Below are 19,736 nucleotides of genomic sequence, written 5' to 3' on the forward strand. Positions count from 1 at the left end.
CATTTTGTAGCATTTGGCTAGCCAAACTTAACTACTTGATGCAAAGTAGAGGGTATGGCTCTGGCCGTGTGGATCCATGGTCTTCCTAAAAGCAGGTTGTAGGAAGTATCCATGTCTATTACTTGAAAAGTGATCGTAAACTCAACTGGTCCAATAACCAAAGAAAGATCTACCTCACCAATTGTGTCTCGTTTTGCACCATCAAAAGCCCGAACACATACATTATTGGACCGAATCCTATCTGGGCTGATTTTTAATTTTTGCAAAGTAGAGAGAGGACAGATATCTACTCCTGAACCTCCATCGATCATTACCCCTTTTATGTAATATCCTTCGCATTTGATAGTTAGATGCAAAGCCTTGTTGTGACCAGAACCTTCTGTGGGTAACTCATCATCAGTGAAAGTGATTCTATTTGCTTCAAATATTCTACGAACCATCACTTCTATTTGACATACCGTAGTTTCCTTCGGGACGTATGCTTCATTCAACAACTTAATCAATGCCTGACAATGTTCTTTAGAATGTAGCAGCAGGGATAATAATGATATTTGAGCCGGGGTTTTCCTCAATTGATCGACAATGGAATAGTCTTGGGTTTTCATTTTCTTCAGAAATTCCTCGGCCTTTTCATTTGTGACAGGTGTTTTCATTGGCCCTTGACTATCTTTAAACTGTTTTGGTCTCCTTAATTCTTCTGGAATATAACATCTTCCCGATCGAGTCAAACCCTCTGTTTCGTTTGTTTCTTCCATGACCTCTTTTCCTTTGTACATCACCGTGGTTTTGTTGTAGTTCCATGGGATGGTTTTCAAGCTTGTCACTGGGAGCTGTGCTGCGTGTCTTATGACAATTGGTTCTGTTATCTTTTTCATGTTGTTGTGTTGTTGGTCGAACCATGCGGGACCACTCGAAATATATAGTTTTGGCCCATCTTGAGCTATTCCCTTTAGCTTTGCAGGAACATACAATACCATCTTTTCTGAATCTCGGGGTCTTATAATGGAACTCGCTCCTTTCACGATCAGTGGTTCTCTTCGCATATACTTCAATGCTTCACCCTGGTTTTCCTTCAAGGCGCCTATTTCTATCATTGCTTGGCTTGTTGGCCTGCAGTCTCTATCGTTAAAAATCATCCCCACGACATGTGTGTTACTGTGATTAGGAAGTGGATTGTCGGTGACATTCGGTGCTTCTTCTTTTTGTATTACGATTGCCTTACTTTGGATTAACTTTTCAATGGCTCTCTTCAGACTCCAACTGTTTTCGGTACTGTGACCTTGGACGTTGGAATGGTACTCACACCTTACATTAGGATCAAACCAACTTGCATTCGGATCCACTTTGAAAGGCAAAACAGGTTCAATCCATCCTAATTTGACCAATCTCCGCAACAGGCTCGTATATGATTCTCCAATTGGGGTGAAGTTTTCCTTTGGCCTCTGTTCTCTTGTATAGTCTGCCGTAACATACGGATTACGAGGGGCTTGTAAATTTGGCTGCCGCGGACGAAAACCTTGTGGCGCAGGTGCCCGCCATTGTGGACGCTGCGGAGGTCGGGCATACGCTTGAGCATTAAGAACAGCAGGTTGAGGCGTATAATAATGTTGAGGAGGGTTGGGTTGTCCCTGTTGGACATGAACGTAAGGGGAGTTCCGTCCCCTTTGGGCATTGCCCGGTCCTGACGCTATCATGGATCCTTCCTCCTTCTTCTTTCGATTTCCGAAACTACCTGATCCACTCTAAATGGCTTGTGTAGTGGCCCTGAGGGCGGTTTGGCTCATGATTTTTCCTGATTTGATGCCATTCTCCACCATTTCCCTAATTTTTATTGCTTCGGCGAAAGGTTTACCAACCGCGGCTAGTAAATGATGAAAATAATCGGACTCTTGAGTTTGGAGAAAAACGTCAATCAATTCCTGGTCCTTCAGTGGCGGCTTGACTCTAGATGCCTGTTCTCTCCATTTTATGGCAAACTCTCGAAAACTTTCAGATGGTTTTCTCTTCATATTAGCGAGAGAAGTGCGGTCAGGTATAATATCGAGATTGTACTGAAATTATTGCACAAAATCTTGAGCCATATCATCCCAAACGTGCCAATGGGAGATGTCTTGATCGATAAACCATACGGAGGCTATTCCCGTCAGACTTTCTCCGAAATAGGCCATAAGCAGCTCTTCTTTCCCTCCTGCTCCTTTGAGTTGATTGCAATACCTTTTTAAGTGGGCCACTGGGTCCCAATGACCACTATATTTGTCGAATTTAGGGGTCTTGAACCCTATCGGCAAATGAACATTAGGGAACATACACAGGTCTTTGAAAGAGACGCTTTTGTGTCCTCCCAATCCTTGTATGTTTCTCATACTCTGCTCCAGACTCCTCACTTTTCTAACTATCTATTCTCGTTCTTCATTCATAATAGCCTTCTCAATCATGATATGAGACTCAGGCTGATGAGTGGGCTGATATGAATTTACGGGTTTGAATGCCAATTCAGGAGGATAGACTTGATCATGATTTAGTTCGTTGATAGGCTTCTGTATCATTGATGGAGGATTTATATTAGTTGTCACGGTCGGAATGAAAAGCGGGTTGTTCGTGAATGATGGATTTGGAGGACGCATGGTGGATGTGCCAGCAGCGCTAGACACATTAGCGTATGGACCAAATCCAGGCGGATAGAGTGGATCGTCGACATGGGCTTGAGTAGAACTGGGATGATTTGCATCTGAAAGGCCTGGAATCGAGGAAGGCGGGGCTTGTCCATTCGCCCAGGCCTGATACATTTCCGCAATTTGTTGCTTCAATAACCTATTCTCCTCCAAAGATGCGAACTCTCGTGGGACTAACTGATCTCGACCTTCTTCATTATCAGATTCTGTTCCATCTTTTCGAGTCATCTTCCTTTTTCCTTTATACCTTGTGTTGTACGGGTGAGAGGCCAGCTTGACCACAACCAACCACCTTATTTTCTCTCTTTTTGAAACAGAAACAAATATGTTAGGATTTAGAGAGATTTTTTTTATTATTATTATTTTTTTTTTTTAAATATTCATAACTAACTCAAATGTCATGCACCTAAGTAATTTCCTTCCTGAAATGGACTTAGAAAAACCCTCTTGTTTCATCCCGGCTTTGGTGAATTAATTTCTTAACCCCATTATTTAATGCCGACATCTTAAAATTATTACTTGAAACTTGAGAAAAAAAAAATATTTGATCGCACCCGCCGAGGGTTGCCTACGTATCATGTTTTACATGAATCAGATCATCACGTAGTTCATGAATATGGTAAATATATATATATATATATATTTAGAAATAAGGAGAATAAACTTGAAACAAACGCGAAATTTTCCATGCATTTCCAACTGTTCTTAAAACAAAGCTTTAATGAAAGGAAACTAAAATTATCTAAAACTAGAAAAGACTCAGAATACTGGAGAAATATTAAAAAACCTATAAAGACTAATTCTAAGGAAACAAGGATTTTAATAATTATCATCAAGATGTCTTCCAAAGATGTCTTGCAACTTAATCCTCCCTCAGACTTGAGTAGATCCTGGATAATGCTTTTGGCAGATATGGAGCGAGAGCACGTGCCTGCCGGCCCAGATTTTCATCGCCTTGGTGAAGATACTTAGCATAAATATTAATCAAGGTTTCACTGAGCTGAAGTACTTCTCCCCTGGCCTCGATCATACTTTCATGGAAGTTTTGCACCCAATGTTGTGTAGTGCGGACGGTATGCTTTAGGTCTTCTTCTCGTTCATGAAGGTCATCGATCTGATAGTGAAGCGCCTGTCGTTCGGTCATCCACTGATTTTTCTTAGCTTCAACTTCCTTCTGAAAAGTCGTGAAGCGTCTCGCTATTTCTCTTTCCCGTTCCATGGAAGCTTTTAGCTGAGCCCGAAGCTTCGACTGTGTACTTATCAGCGAGGCCTTCTCTTTCTCAAAATCACTCGATTGTTGCTCCATAGCACCGGTGACAATATCCAGGTCTTCTTGTAGGGCATGCATGGCAACACGGTTCTCTCTCTCAATCTCCTTACGAACCGACCTAATTCTTGCCTCAAATTTCGCCTCATGGTGAACCAATTCTTCTCTAGCCCTTTCCAAATCATTATTTAAGACGTACAGAGTAGACTGATAGTTCTCTTCTACCTCTCGTCGAGCCTGCTTAATTCTGACTTCGATCTCCGCTTCTCGATCCACTAGTTCTCTGGCCGACTTTTCTGGCATAGCTTTAGGAGGAGACTGGTCATGAAACCATGGCAGATACCAATAGTCTACCTCGCCCTTGTCGCGGTCTTCCACCATGTGATCGAAACCCGAAAGCACACATCCTCCCCAGATCTTAAGTATCTCAGTCTTCCTTAGAGGGATGTCAGGGAGGAATTCGTACATGAACTCTTTCATATCCTCGACTGGCGGTATATGCTGACGTCGACCGAATTATCGCATGACTCTTAGAGACACGTAGGGCTGAACACCTCGGAGACCCATTAAGACGATGAAGGGTCGAAAAGTAGACATATATATCACCTCTTTTGAGGGGAACCAATGATAATTCCACACTATCTTGTCCGCCGTCAACCCCTCCAAGTACTCCTTCCAAGCTCTTATTCCTTCGGGAAAGTTTTGGTTCTCCATCCTATTCTCATGGCCCTTGATATAATCATTCCACTCGACTCGAAAATCCACAACAAATGGATGGTAACGAATATGCTCGAGCATCCCTAACTGCAATAGAATGTTACATCCTTCAAAATAGTCCGCTCCACTTTTGCACATCGTCAGGGCCCGATAAATGTCTGCCAAAATCATGGGCACGAGGGTGACCTTAGGATTCTTCTCAAAAGCGGTAATAAATGCAGTCAGATTGGTGCTGATTTTTCCTTCTCTCTTTGGAAATACCATGATTCCCAGAAAAGCCACTATGAATGCTTCAGAACTGTGCTTTTTCCAGGTTTGGTAGCATCCCCCGTTGTTAAGTTCTGATTTAAACAACTCGAATCCCCTTTCTTGACCATATCTTTCGTACAAAAATTCTAGACGAACCCATCCATTTTCTAGGCAGCCTCCTATGTTCTTCTTTTTTATGTGCAATAGCTCAAAAAATCTTTCGGAAGTGACATGCTTCGGTATCATGGGCTCTCCTCGGTGAAGGTTCTTTCTCTTTCCAATAAATACCCCTATTTCCTCCAGTGTGGGAGTGAGCTCAAAGTCGGAGAATCGGAATATGTTGTTTGAAGGATCCCAAAACTGTACCAAAGATTCTATCACGTCTCTTCGTGGTTCAACATTCAACAGACTCCTTAAAAATCCCAAGTGTTTATATACTTCTCCCTGTCCATAGTCAGTCATATTGTTATACCATATCCGTAATAGCTTTGAAACTTTATCCAACACCATGAAATGGGGTACTCCATCCTCCCTCGGCCTCTTGTCACTCCTTCCAACTGAGTTCATATTGCCCTATAGGATAATGATGGCAAATAAGAATTCTATTTTAAACCTCCTAAAGCAGGATAAAAATAATTTTCGAAAAAAGTTGACGAAATGACACGGAATAAGATTTCAAAATGAACATGAGAAAATAATAACTGACAAAACAGGAAGTATCCAAGTCTTCTAAAACATCCTAGAGTAGAGACAATAATTTGATGACGTTTGAACCAGACATATCAGAAATAATTAAATTATTAAAACAAAATAATGGACCAAATTATTTAAAAAAAGTGTTTGACAAAATGGGCTCTATGATATTCCTGAGAAAGATTTTAAAACCAAAGAAAACGGACATAACGAGACCGCGACGTTAAAACGACTTAATCTTTACAAAAAAAATTCTATGTAAAATATTATATATTTTCTAAAATGAATCGTTAAAATTTTATTTAACCCCTTTTTTTTTCAGATCAATTAGTTCACTCAAAAGCCGGTCAACATTCGATATGGCGTTTCCCATAATTCAACAAGTAGCACATAAAATGTACATGATGATATCAAAAGGTGACCCCTGACCTAGACGGACTCGACCCCAGGGTCGAGCCCCACTAAATCAAAAATACACGTGATACAAGTAAACCACAGTCTATTAGGGATAGCCCTGTCTAAGCTCCAGTTATGCTAGGTTCAACCTGGTGGAGTTAGGTCTCTAGACTGTCAATGAAACGAGCGGACAACTCGAGTCGGTAAGGGACAGCTTTACCGGTAGCAGGGCTTTCCGGCCTCACTGTTGGTCCCTTTCCATCCTAAATTATGGATGACTACAGAATCTTTCCCAGGAGCGTTGCCGCATCTCTGGTATCTCAAGCTCGGAAGCGTATACCGCACCTCCGAATATACAGTATCTGAGAAGACTCAGATGGGTGCGCGAGAGAAAGACAGTTTATATTGCAATTCAAATAATATCAAAGTGATAAACATGTAGGCAAAGAACACATTTAGGCCAACAATATACAATATCAAAACCAAATAAAGCCAAATAAGTCAATATAAAAGCTCGAATTCTAGTTAGTCCCCAGCAGAGTCGCCATCTGTCACACCCCCGATTTTTCACCGCGTCCGACCCCGCTAGGGAGTTGGTTTTAGAGAAAATGGGTTTTTCCAATTAAAGTGACGTTTTGAAAAGGGATTACTTTACTTACAGAGTCGCCACTTGAAATTGAGTTTGGGTGTTCCAAGTCACCTTATTGAATCCCTATTCAAAAGGAAATGACTCTTCAATTTTTGTTTTTTCGTCTGCGAACTAGAAATCCGGATAAGGAATTCTGTTGACCGAGGGGAAGGTGTTAGGCACCCCTCGAGTCCCATGGTTTTAGCACGGTCGCTTTAATGACTTACGTCCGGCTTAAATTAATTTTTTTTTTTAGGATTTATAATATTTGTTAACCCAAAAGTTGTTTGCCTCCCGCTTTTAATTTATTTTAAAATTATTTATTATATTGACGTGTGACTAACTGATAGTAGTACTTTTCGGCCTCACCACAAATTTGGGCACGTTTCTCGCGCCTTTATGGCATTTATGAGTCGTCCCTATTTTCCTAATCTAAATAAGCACCTAATGGGTTTAAAACCTACCCAACCCAATTCAATCGGCTTTAAACGGTAGGTTAATTTATTATAACGAATAGTAGGTAGCAGGGCTTTTCAACGTCATCGTTAACTTTCACTTGTATCTTAAATATTAATTATTTAGAGGCTAACAACCTAACTCATTGTTTTATGAATTCACTCCCTTACAATATGTTTTTCCTCTCTTTTATTTTATCAGATATGATAAGTCTTGAATAGGTAAAAATACAATGCTAAATCCAACTTAATTATTATGAAGCCCAAAGTAAAATAGTACACATTTCAGTATTTACGAATCAGTTGTGAATTGCTAAAACAACAAATAACAATAACAATACAAATGTGCTGGAACCTAAGTACAAACTATCTATTAGCAACATGAATAAGGAATAATCAATTAGACAAGACCAACTTGGACAAGTAGCAGCGAGATAAATGAAGGCAAATAAAAAAAAAATAAATAAATAAATAAACTAACTCAAGATAATTAAAACACAAACTGTTAGTTTATTAGTTTAATACAGTTGATTAGCGAATTTATCAGATCCATTTTAAGCCAAAAAAAAAAAAAAAAAAGACAAAGAAAAAGACAATGTGCATGGCTTGATATATATATACATTTACGTTTGACAGAATAAGGGAAAAACGTAGACTAAACTAGTGCCTAAACTATTGATGTAAATCATTGCTTTACACTGCCAAACAAGTGAAACCAGAAGAGGTGACGTATTTCAAAGTAATAAAAATTTTTTAGGAAAAGAAAGATAACTCCCATTACTCATCTTTTGATTTTAAACCCGAATTGTCTAATCTTGTCTCAAATTTTGAAAGAAAAGAAAAATAAAGCAGACAATCTATGACTAGGGAGTAACGTGAAACATAGTGTATTCAAATCTCACATTCTTAGAACTTAATAAGATCGAAGAAACAAAACTAGCAATAACGAATTCTCCTTATTCCAACACATAATTATATGGTACACATAAAAAAACATACCCATTGAACGCTATCTTTTAGTAAGTTTAACATGCATATAATTCCGCATCATGTAACAATCCCAAACTTTATAAAATTAGTTGGCAACTCCAAATCTACATACAACTGTATAACTACTCCATAACTTACTCGTACAACTCATGGCAATCATAAAACCTACATAATTAATCAACCACACATACTAAATAATGCATAATGTCATTTAAACAATTTTATTTATGCTTTGATCCTCAATAAAACTTACAAAAAAAATAATGATACTGAGTTGGATAAAAATCCGTGTGATGAAATAAATTCAGTATAGAAGCAAGAATGTCATTACCGAAAACTCAAACAGAGATTCCGAACTCAAACCCGAATTTTTTTTCCTCTTCTCCTTTGATTTTTCTTTTCTTTTTTTTCTTTCTTTTTCCCTTCTGCTTTTTTTTTTCTTGTTCTTCCGTGTGTGTGTGTTTAATATATGTTAAGTGCATGTGTGCATGTGTGTGGACGTGGGAAGTTGAGGGAGGGAATGATGGGAGTGGTTAAGTAGAAGTGGGAATTGTGGGTGGTTTGAGTAGTTTAGGTTTCTTTATTATTATTATTATTATTATTATTATTTTATTATTATTATTAATAAAATAAAAATAATTAAAAACTAATAAAATATAATATAAGCTAATAACTAGTCTTAGGAATATGATTAAGAAAAATTAATATCACAACATTCTTTATTAAAAGTTGAAAGAAGAAAACAAATATAATTTAGAATTTTTTTTTTTCTAAAAAAAAAGAAATAAATAAACAATAAAATAAAAACTTATTTAAAATGTGACTCTATTTTTTGTAATTTTCAAAATTTTTAACAAACTTCAAAGAGTAAGATAAATTTAAAATGTCTAAAAAAAAATTAATTGAACATAAAAACATTAGGTTTGGATCAAAATTAGGTGTTTACACATAACGATATAGGTAACAGAGTTCCTCTGTAATTCACAATCATTCTAAAAATAAATTAAGCAACTAAAAAATCAGAGTACATTGTATAATTCTGCTCTCTCATTGAAGCTTTTCCTCTTGGGATCTGGTGCCCTCCATCTCGAACATATGAAACAAGATATCGGCCCAAGAATCAATAGGACCAGGCAAGCACCAGTGAACACAGTCATTATACAATACCACATTGGCATTTGGCCAATGCCCATATTTACTTGGGTGACCATCTGGTCTCAACAACATGGCTTGTGTTGTGTCCATCAATCTGAATTTCTTACCCTTCATCTTCCCTTCTTCCTCCGCAATCTTAAACTCTTCAACTTGGATCTTGTATTGCTCTAAGCTTTGACCCTCCAACGCGGTCTCGTTGCTCCTATATGGCCTTGTCCTTGCACAATTACCTCCCTCGTTCCATTCTCCACCTTCAAAATGAGAAGGTGCAAAAGTCCTAAGAATTGCCACCCCTTTAAAATTTTCTAAGTTGTTGATTGCTTTAAGAGCAGTTCTGAATGCCCTTTGGTAGGCATAGGTAAGTGGGAGTTCAGGAACATCTGGTATTCCGCAGTACCGACAGCCAACTCGTTGGTTGTTCTCAAAGTAGACACTGATCCGGGCAAACCAATGGCCGGCGTTTAACATGACGTAGTCGTATCTTTCAATTTCGGTGGTCCATTTCTCATCTGCTTCGTCAAGGTGAAGGTTGTAGACTCCAGTATGGCTTGGACCATCTGCATCTGCTTCTTTCGTTGACACCAAAAATGGCGACCAATATGTTGCTAGTGTAAAGTTGTAAGTTGTGTATTTGTACTTTTTGAAAGCTTGATCTGGATTATCAGATATATCAACAGGATATTCCACCTGAAGAAAAACAGAAAAGAAGATCAAAACTTTTATCACTTCTTTGATCATTCACACTTCAATTTGCCTTTAGATTAGTTTACACTAATTCAGGCAGATGCAGTGGCAAGTGGAGTGTTTAGCAAGAACCCAAGTTGTTATTAATTTCTACAATAAATTGGCTAAGTTACTACTCACTAGTATAGTTCCCTGGCCACGATTCTGCTATTTGCTGGAATAATCCAGGATGAATCTCCTCGATTGTTAGAAATAGAAAGATTAGATACAATTTCCCCCTACGTGATTCTCAGACTCCATATAAAGTGTTGTATCATTTGACTAATATAAGAACCATGTTCATGTTTGTTAATGATTTAGTCAAATAAACCTCCAGAAGGCCACAATTAACTTTTTTACAAGTTATGAATCCACATTACCGGGCTTGGGTTCTCTAACAATTTGGCACAATACATTATTCTAAGCTATACTTAAATAGGAAAATCTCTTTGGATCTAGCTAAATAGTCATGTTATATAATATCGGGAACAAAAGAGACTTTCTGAGGATTAAAATGCAATATGACAAGCTGGCCCCCAATGTTAACCCTATTTTTGTAGTCTCAGCTTTTCTTTTCATAGTATTTCTTTTAGGGATGATTAATAATGAAACAAGACGTAACTTTTCTTGACTGGAATTTAAATCACTTGCAAAATGAGAATGACTATATTACTATAAATTTCATGTTACCCCAAAATAACAAAAGGAAGGGAAAAAAATTTAAGCTTACTAGTTTCAACAATTTGTAGTTTATATATTTTAATTGATAATGGCTAACTAGACTTGGCATCTACTTTGAACAATTAAATGAGATTAAACGGCATCGCACCGTGCCCTATCACATTGTGTACTCACTAGTTAGGATTATTCGACGGCCATCCAGGTCCTTTGTAAGCTAAAAACTTTACGCTTCAAGTTCTCAATATTACTCCCTCTGTTTAAAAAAGAATGTTCTACTTTTGATTTGGCATAAAGTTTAAGAAAATAAAGAAGACTTTCAAATCTTGTGGCCTTAAATTAAAGTTGTGTCAACTGTATTAAAATGTCCTTTAATCTTGTGGTCATAAACATGCCATGTGAAAAGTTAAAATTAAAGTATTGCCAAAAAAGAAAAAGGTCATTCTTTTTTAAACGGATTATCTTTTTGAAACGGAGGGAGTACTGTTGATGATCAAACTTTCCCCTTTATTCCTCCACATTTTACTAGTACTACCTTTCACAGCTTCATGCCGTGAAAACAATATGCGTTGACCGATCAATGGCGATTTCCACAAATTTTCAACTACTTGCTACACTTCATATTATTTGGCCCTAGTTGACTTGACACGTCCTAAGATAACTTTTAAGAATTTTTTCATTAGAGGTGTATTTTATCAATTCACCTTATTAATGATGTTTTAGAACTAATAACGATGTTAAGGGAAAAAAAGTAATTAAATTCTCTTAGATTTGTTAAGATTAACAATTAAAATGAAAAGGAGGGAGTAAATCTTCAAAATTTATGGACTTAGGTCGAACATGTCTTCAATTACCCCCAGTTTGTGCATTCAAGTAGCTAATCCAAACTAGAATTCAACTAAACTAAGCTAAACTATTTCATAATATTGTAGATCAGCAAGTACGCTGAGCAAATTGAAGTAAAATTAACACTAATTACTGAGAATAAAATGGTACCCGAGCCAAGAGGCAAATCAATGACTGCATTTGATTTCTTCCAACAGAATCACCAACAAGTGCCAACGATTTATTCCTAACCAAATCCAAAAACTTAAACGGGTCAAAAATGGGTAACTCACATCCATTAGGCTTCCATCTCCACTTCAAATAATCACTATCAGGTCTTCCATATTTCATACAGTTTTGGTGTTCATGAATCGCATAACATGTCATATTCGTATAATATGGAGCATCCGGATTCCACACCCATTCGCCTTTGAATATATCGCATGTCTCAGTCTCTTTGATCTTTATTTTCTGCTCTTCATCAGCATGGTATATAGGTGAAATTTGAGAGGGATTTGGAGCTACTAAATCAGCTGGGTACAAATTAAATGGGTGATAAAGAGGGATAATACCCAAAACAACAACTGCTAAAACTAAAAGTAGGTATATTCTTGGGGCTCTTTGGGGTGAAGTGGAGTATTTCCCAAAGGGAAGCTCCATTTTCTACAATGGAAAATGGAAATAAGAGAAAAGAGAGGAGAAAATAAACTACTTATGTTAAAAAATATACAGTGGATGTAATAAAAAGGGGGGCAAGTTTGCACTTTGCACATGTATGTTGACTCTATGAACGTGCTAATCACATATTTTATGCTAGAAAATCTCTCTTAGTAATAACTACTAAAGTACTAATTCCACCTCAATTAGCTGCTATAATTCACTACAGATACAGGATTTATAACCGGTAAGTACAATGTAATTATAACTTAAGATTACATAACTAGACTTCCTTTACATGAGAGGAAGGCAGTAATCTAATTCAATCTTCGTTCTCAGTCTCAAAATAAGTTTTGCTTAAGTTTATTTTGCACCAATTAGAAAATTAAAAAAGAAATTATTTAATTTGTTAAATTATCTTTATTATAAATGTTTCTTGAAAATTAAAACTATTAAAAAGAAATAATTCTTTATCATAAGTTATAGTTGAAAAAAATTATTGCTATAACTTATATTTTATACTTTCGAAACGATATCTTTTTTGTATACTACAATTTTTTTTTCTAAAGGACACTTATTTAACTATGGAACTTTCGTAGAGCAATTTGCATAGTTTGGATGCACTGTGATTAGTTTGACATTATTTCATTAGTCAAATGCCCAGCTATACTAATGCAAAAGCTAAAAACAGTACGTTTTGTTTGGAGTATCACTAATTTGATTCTTAAAAAAATGACTTTTAGCTATGTCCCGAAGCTTCTGTGGTTATATATGTGAAACCTAGGAAAGAATACAAGAAAAAAAAAATTGTGGTACAATGTGCAATGGTGTTGGTACTAGTGTCGGTGAGTTGGGTGGTTTATATGTACCACATAGTGTTCTAAATTATTTATTTGGCATAACGTGTGGTGGTGGATTGTTGGCTCATTAGTTGTCTCCAGAATACAGATTTTTTTTTTTTTTAAGGTATCCGACAGTCGTAAAATTAATCTAAATACAGAGCTACTTGAGGACCATTTTCATTTTTTTTTTTTTTTGCCTCATAGTAAGTAACAACTGAATTTTTAGCCAGTAATAATTAATAATAATATGTTAAATTTTCAGGAATAAAATTGTATAACGAATAATAAATACTCTCCCCGATTCAATTTTTTTGTTTTATCTTGAGTGCGTAGCAAATATAAAAATGTAAAGACGATATTTCAATTCTATTATTATTAAGTAAAGATATATACTATAACGTAATTCATAATTTACTAATTTCAATCATAATCATTACAACCTACCCAAGGGGCAACGTGGATCGCCTAAAAGAGTTGAAAGCTCAAGTTCTTAAGATTGATTCGAGTGATTTCGGGTAAGTCTTTTTTCTTTAATTCTAAAGTAAAGTATTAAAAATACATTTAAATCATATTTTTTTATTGAATTTCACACTTACACTAATAGTTGTTTGAGAATCACACTTAAACTATCATTTTTAGTTTGAGAAATACACATAAATTATAACTTATAGTTTAAGAAACACATCTAAACTATCACTTATTAGTTTAAGAAACACACCTAAATATTGACCAGACAAATATTTTCTTACAAACTCTTTAGGTACATCCAACCAGGGGTGTTCATGGTTTGGTTTTTAACCAAATCGAACCGCGATTCAAACCAAATCGATTAAAAAAATCGATATTTGGCTAGATTTGCTTTGATTTGATTTTGAATTTTAAAGAATCAATACTAATTTGGTTTGGTTTGGTTTTACTCTAAAATAACTGACAAAATAACCAAACCGAACCGATATATATATATATATATATATATATATATATATATATATTTTAATTAAGTCATTTCTTCATCTAGTTAATAGTACCTTATGAGATTCTAAGTGAATTTCGCACTTTGAATGACAAATGATACTAATTGTGAAAATAATATTTTGTTGTATATTGGAATTTATAGCTGAGATTCATTTGACTATAGACAATCATTAATTTTAACTTTTTTTAACCTTGTTGAGTAAGAAGATTATGTGTTCATCTTTTGAGGGGTTTATCATATCATTTTGTTAAATATAGTTTTAAAATATATTTTTAGAAGTGTTCATATGGTGTTGTTCATAGCTTTGCCGAAGTATAACACTCAGTTGACATCTTAGTTTCACGGTTGAGATACAACACTCGGTTAACATCTCATATGTTAGATTGAATTTATTTTTTTTTAATTTTCAACTTTTATCATTAGTTAAAGTTATAAACCGAAAAAACCGAACCAAACCGAATTAAACCGACAAGAACTGAACCGACGGTTATTTTTTTATTTGGTTTGACTTGGTTTTAGAAATTTAAAAACCGACTAAGTTGATTTGGTTATGATTTTGATCAATAACCGATCCAAACCGATCCATGAACACCCCTACATCCAACCAATAAAAATCACTTCACATGACATAATTTTTATTCTTTTTTAATAACACATTATTTGTTTTTCATTTTAAAAATATTTTTAATTAATTTTTATTCACTTTGAGGTGTGTTTCTCAAACTAATGAGTTATAGTTTAGATGTGTTTCTCACATCCTCAATAATTTAGGTATAAGATTCAAAAAATAAAGGATAGTTTAAGTATATTTTTAAATACTTCACTCTTTTCTTTCAAGAAAAAATTTCTGATATGTTTAAAAACGAAGATTTACTACTATGTTTAGAAAATATGAGTCGAATTATATACGGAAATTCTCCCGTTATCTTTTACTATAAGAGCAACATATAGTATGGAAAAACTAATACACTCAAAACTCTAAACGTTAAAACTAGTATAAATCGCACAGTTACAGATTTATTGCTTGAATTAAATGGAACAACTCCAAAAAAACAAAATTTCATAAGTGGTATTCACAAATGCACCTTTCTTTTTGGTGCGTATGTGGGGAGCAATTTCACCTTCTAAGCAAAAGAAAGAAATAGGAAAGAAAGAGAGAGAAGAAGAGAAAAAATTAACAAATTATTCAGAAAATCCCAAGAGATGAAAATTTTCACATAAATGATTTAATCTGCCAATTCCCTTTTCAACAACTCTACTAAGAAATCATTCCAAGCATCAATAGGTCCAGGCAAACACCAATGAACACAATCATTAGGCACCGTAACGTTTGGATTAGGCCATCGACCATACTTACTAGGATGACCATCTGGTCTTAACAACATTGGTTGTGTTGCATCAAACAACTTAAATTTCAACCCTCTTCTTCTCCCTGCTCTTTGTGCTATCTTTAACTCGTCCAATTGAATCTTATAATACTCCAAATTATAATCATCTAGTACTTTCTCATTTCTCTTAAATGGCCTCCTCCTTGCACAATCTCCACCTTTATCCCAAGGTCCATTCTCAAAATGTGAGGGTGCAAAGGTCCTCAAAAACGTTACACCTTTGTAATTTTCGAGACTGTTAATAGCTCGAAATGCTGTCCTAAAAGCACGTCGATAGCTGAAATATGATGTTACATGGGTAACGTTGGATTGTGGACAGTAAAGGCAACCAACAAGGCGACGATTCAAGTAAAAATTTGTTGGACGGAAAAACCAGTGACCAGCAGAAATAATTACATAATCGACACCTTGAATTTGGTTCTTCCAAAATTCGTCGAATTCGTCAAGATATAAATTGAAGGGTTGTGTGACATCATTTGGGACAGTTTTTTCAGTTCTTACCAAATAAGGTGCCCAAAACATGGAAATGTTGAAGTCGTAATCTTTGTATATCCAACGTCTGTTTTGATCTTGTGTTTCTGAAATATCCTCAGGGTATACAATCTGAAAGAAAAGAAAAGAAAATATTTAAGTATCAATATTGAACCAACGAAAGTTGAAGGACGGACTCCTATAGGTGGTACGGTGAGTGGTACGGCTTAGATTATGACCATTAATCTTCCAAATCGTGTGTAGTCCGGGCTTTGGAGCACGTGAAACTCATCACTATCTCGTAAGGACGTTAAGACCAGCACTAATTGCATGTGTTGAAATTCAAGTCAGCACAAGGTCAACAAATGTCAAAGGACAAAACGTATGAGTTAGAATTGGATTATTCAACAAAAAAAACAAAATGGTGATGAGAAGTTACCCTGGACAAGAGACATATCAATGATTGCATATGGTTTCTTGCAACAGAGTCTCCAACAAATGCAAGCGATTTGCCTCTAACAAGTTCCAGGAATTGAGTAGGATCAAATATTGGCAACTCACAAGCATCAGGTTTCCACCTCCACTTCAAGAAATCAGTATCAGGCCTACCAAATTGCAAACAATTTTGATGTTGTTGAATTGCATTACATGTATCATTTGTATAATAAGGCCCTTCTGGATTTTTCACCCATTCCCCTGAAAATAAGTCGCAGTATTCAGTATCTGCTACGTCAAATGACAAATTTCTTACTTCGCCATTTCTAGGTGGTTTCTTCTTATCTGCTTTTTGTGGGACGAATTTAGGGACTGTGAAGTCACGTTGATGATGCCCGGATTGCTTTTTAGCCTGTTGATTATGTCTCTCGAGTTTTTTTCTAGGTTCAGGCAGTACTTTTTTATCCGTTATCTCACTATTGGTAATGAATCCCGTCCTTTTCTCATCCTCTTCGGGTAATTTCTCAGGTTTTTCTTTTTCCTCTTCTCCGTCTTTTATAGGCATGAATTTCGTACTATTTTCATCTTCTTCGCGTAATTTCTCAGGTTTTTCTTTTCCCTCTTCTCCTTCTTTTATAGACATGAATTTTGTACTATTTTCATCTTCTTCACGTAATGTCTCAGGTTTTTCTTTCTCCTCTTCTTCTTTTATGGGCATGAATTTTGTACTTTTATCCTCTTCTTCGGATAATTTCTCGGGTTTTTCTTTTTCTCTTTCTTCTTTTATGGGGACGTTACAAGGTTGTGTGGGCACGTCCTCAACAGGACATGGATGCTTGACTTGCAAATCATTATTATCCAAATGATCAACAGACTGAATTGCATCTTCTGAATTAGAATAAATAAATTCTGAAATCTTCTTTTGAGAAGAATAACGTATAGAAGGATAGTAAATAGGAATAATTGTGAATACGATGGCAACGGCAATAAGAGGAGCAAGTTTTGGTGTGGTCTTTCTTCGTGTTTGTGGCTTCCCAATTGGAAGTTCAGAGGATTGGAACTTCATGGAGAAAACTTTGTAGGAACATTAATCAAAATGAAAAAAAAAATTAACAAGAAAATTATAGATTAGTATAAAAGGAAGACGAAGAAGGAAAGAAAAAAAAATAGAGGTAATGAGTGAAGAAAATATTAAATAAAGAGAATTTATGAAATATACGGATGTTGCGCTAAATTCATTAACGAAATGATGGTCATCTCTTTACCAAACTTAGTAACACCATAAGCTCCAAAACAAAACATTAGTGTTGATATGATATAGGAGTATGGTAATGAATCTAGTACACGTTTTTAATGGGATACTTGCCTTTTTTATTTTTTTTTATAATGGTTGTATCCATGCTAACTTAATTTAGTGTGCCATAGATTTGATAAGGCATCTCCCATCATTATAGGCATGAATAACGTTGCTAGCAAAAACTTACATAAGTGAAAAGAAATTATCATACCACCTAACTTTTTTATGTCTATTATTTTATGAAATACTCAATCTCGTAGAATTACTAATCATAACATTATTCATACATCATATTTACTATTACTCTGCCAAACGACCTGTTATTGGAAACATTGGGCCGTATTCCGAATATTCATAATGATTGAATTGGACCTACTGTTAGGAGTCGATCAATTATGAAATGAAAATCTTCCTGAGTTTGCTAAACAATAAACAGTACCCTTACGCACTAGCAAAGTGAGAAATTTCTTTAATAGTGTTCAAATATGTATGAAAAATAATATTTTTCAAGTATACTTGTATAATTTTTATATTCATACAATAATTTTTCAACAAAGGTGTTCGGCCGGTAACCCTAAATTATATGTGGCTACTGCCCTTTTGAGTTATGAAGTTGGGCCTGGCTGGCCCTCTAAGATCAAGAAAACACATAAAGGATCACGACTTGCTTCAAATTAAGCCCAATTCCCAGGTTACAACTTGTAAATATACATAGATTTACAATTAACATATATAGATCTAAAAATTACATAAATATACAACTTATATTTTTAATATTATAAAATATCTCAACTCCCTAAACATATTATAAAAATCTCACATATACACAGAATGTTATGTATATGTCAGTTATGTTATGTATATTAATAGAGAGAGAGTAAAGTAATTAAAAAAGTGAGAAAAAGTGTAATTACTTTTAAAAGGTTGATATTTATGTTATTTATATTATATAGATTGATGAAAGTAAATATAACCTGTTATGTACTGGTAAAACGTACTGATGAAAGTAACAGTTTTTACAGACAAAGTCCAACTATTTAGTAGTACTATTTGGTTATTAAATGATAACTACAGGTTGCTTTTTATTGTATATTAAGTTGATAACCTAGAAAAGAAGTGAAACAATTTGTTTGGATCAATCAAATTACACAACAATATAAAAATATTTAGTACAATATATATTAACTAATATGTTTTATCTTTTTTAATCCTTTGCAAACAATCAACTCCATAGCTCCATAAGCAATAGTACATTATAGCTGAGACAATAGCGAACGCTGAACACTCCCCATTCCATGACAGCTCTTTAAATAGTTGGTGAATAAGTGAAGGAATAATCATGTAAAGAAATGAACGGGGCATGCAGAGAGGCTAACTATCTAGGATTTGAAGTTTATGAATTTTTATAGAAATTGCAAGTTAATATATAATATAATAACTAAGCTCACAGTAAAATACTTAGTAAAATTTAATAAATTTCTTAATTCAATAGATATAGGAAATGAGTCAATTCTACTGAATTCACGTGAACTGATATATTGTAATATGAGTATATTTTATTAAAGAGGGTTCTGGTCTGTGGTCCACTTGTTATAGCAGAGCAGAATATATGTCTCTGTATTAATTAAGCTGCTCAATCAATCAACTGAGGAGTCGACATATACCCAAAGTTATGGTCAGCAACCTGTTTTGCCTCCCCCATCAATTATAAGTACCTTCACATCCCCTTGTTATGATTGTTCTCTCTTCTTTTTGTATTTTTCTTCATGTCTTTTAGAATCTTATATGTACTTGTCATGAATTCTAGTGCCGTATTTTTATATTCAAACAATTTCTTATGAGAAATTAATCAACTCTCTCTATCAAAAATATGTAAGAAAAATGAAAAAGCACAATATTTTATAACCACATGAAGCCAAATAGTTAAGAATGACAAGGGTAACGACTCGGAAGATCTGAATATAAAAGAAAAAGAAGTTTGATTAGGTCTCTCTGACGGATTCAAAAGTTATGCTTAATGAGCTTGAGATTATATTTCTAAAGTTATGAGTTCATATCTATAAATAAACTTGTACTTAGGCCACGAGATCCGTTGAGCCGCCCCATCTGATATTGAAAGGTCGTATCTGCCTTTAGGTGATTGTAATAGGCTGATGTATAGCAGCCGAATATTTCAGGATACAGCAGTACGTGCGTAGTATTTCAAGAAGTTGTCATATTTT

At 35.1% G+C, this 19,736-nt stretch overlaps 2 protein-coding genes across 2 annotated transcripts; both read right to left on the minus strand.

Moving 5' to 3' along the window:
* Positions 1 to 8,969: 8,969 nt before the first annotated feature.
* On the minus strand, positions 8,970 to 12,436 carry LOC107855491 (protein trichome birefringence-like 19). The gene is made up of 2 exons (XM_016700508.2): positions 11,620 to 12,436; positions 8,970 to 9,909 (listed from the first exon to the last, which is right to left on the minus strand). The coding sequence occupies exons 1-2, from the start codon at positions 12,106 to 12,108 to the stop codon at positions 9,115 to 9,117; spliced, it is 1,284 nt and encodes a 427-aa protein (XP_016555994.2). The 5' UTR covers positions 12,109 to 12,436; the 3' UTR covers positions 8,970 to 9,114.
* Positions 12,437 to 14,973: 2,537 nt separating this feature from the next.
* LOC107855474 (protein trichome birefringence-like 19) lies at positions 14,974 to 17,542 on the minus strand. Its single transcript, XM_016700491.2, has 2 exons — positions 16,222 to 17,542; positions 14,974 to 15,914 (listed from the first exon to the last, which is right to left on the minus strand). Exons 1-2 carry the CDS (start codon positions 17,281 to 17,283, stop codon positions 15,150 to 15,152), a joined length of 1,827 nt encoding a protein of 608 aa, XP_016555977.2. The 5' UTR covers positions 17,284 to 17,542; the 3' UTR covers positions 14,974 to 15,149.
* Positions 17,543 to 19,736: the final 2,194 nt, after the last annotated feature.

Source organism: Capsicum annuum, chromosome 2 (assembly GCF_002878395.1).
Source record: "Capsicum annuum cultivar UCD-10X-F1 chromosome 2, UCD10Xv1.1, whole genome shotgun sequence".
In the NCBI taxonomy this organism is placed as follows: domain Eukaryota; kingdom Viridiplantae; phylum Streptophyta; class Magnoliopsida; order Solanales; family Solanaceae; genus Capsicum; species Capsicum annuum.

What these genes read in the sequence shown, in the direction of transcription:
- LOC107855474 (XM_016700491.2), bottom strand. Translation starts at nt 17,283, where the DNA reads ATGAAGTTCCAATCCTCTGAACTTCCAATTGGGAAGCCACAAACACGA. An exon ending in TGATATGTCTCTTGTCCAGG is followed by an intron (nt 15,915 to 16,221) that starts GTAACTTCTCAT and finishes CTTTTCTTTCAG; the next exon opens with ATTGTATACCCTGAGGATAT.
- LOC107855491 (XM_016700508.2), bottom strand. Translation starts at nt 12,108, where the DNA reads ATGGAGCTTCCCTTTGGGAAATACTCCACTTCACCCCAAAGAGCCCCA. An exon ending in TGATTTGCCTCTTGGCTCGG is followed by an intron (nt 9,910 to 11,619) that starts GTACCATTTTAT and finishes GTTTTTCTTCAG; the next exon opens with GTGGAATATCCTGTTGATAT.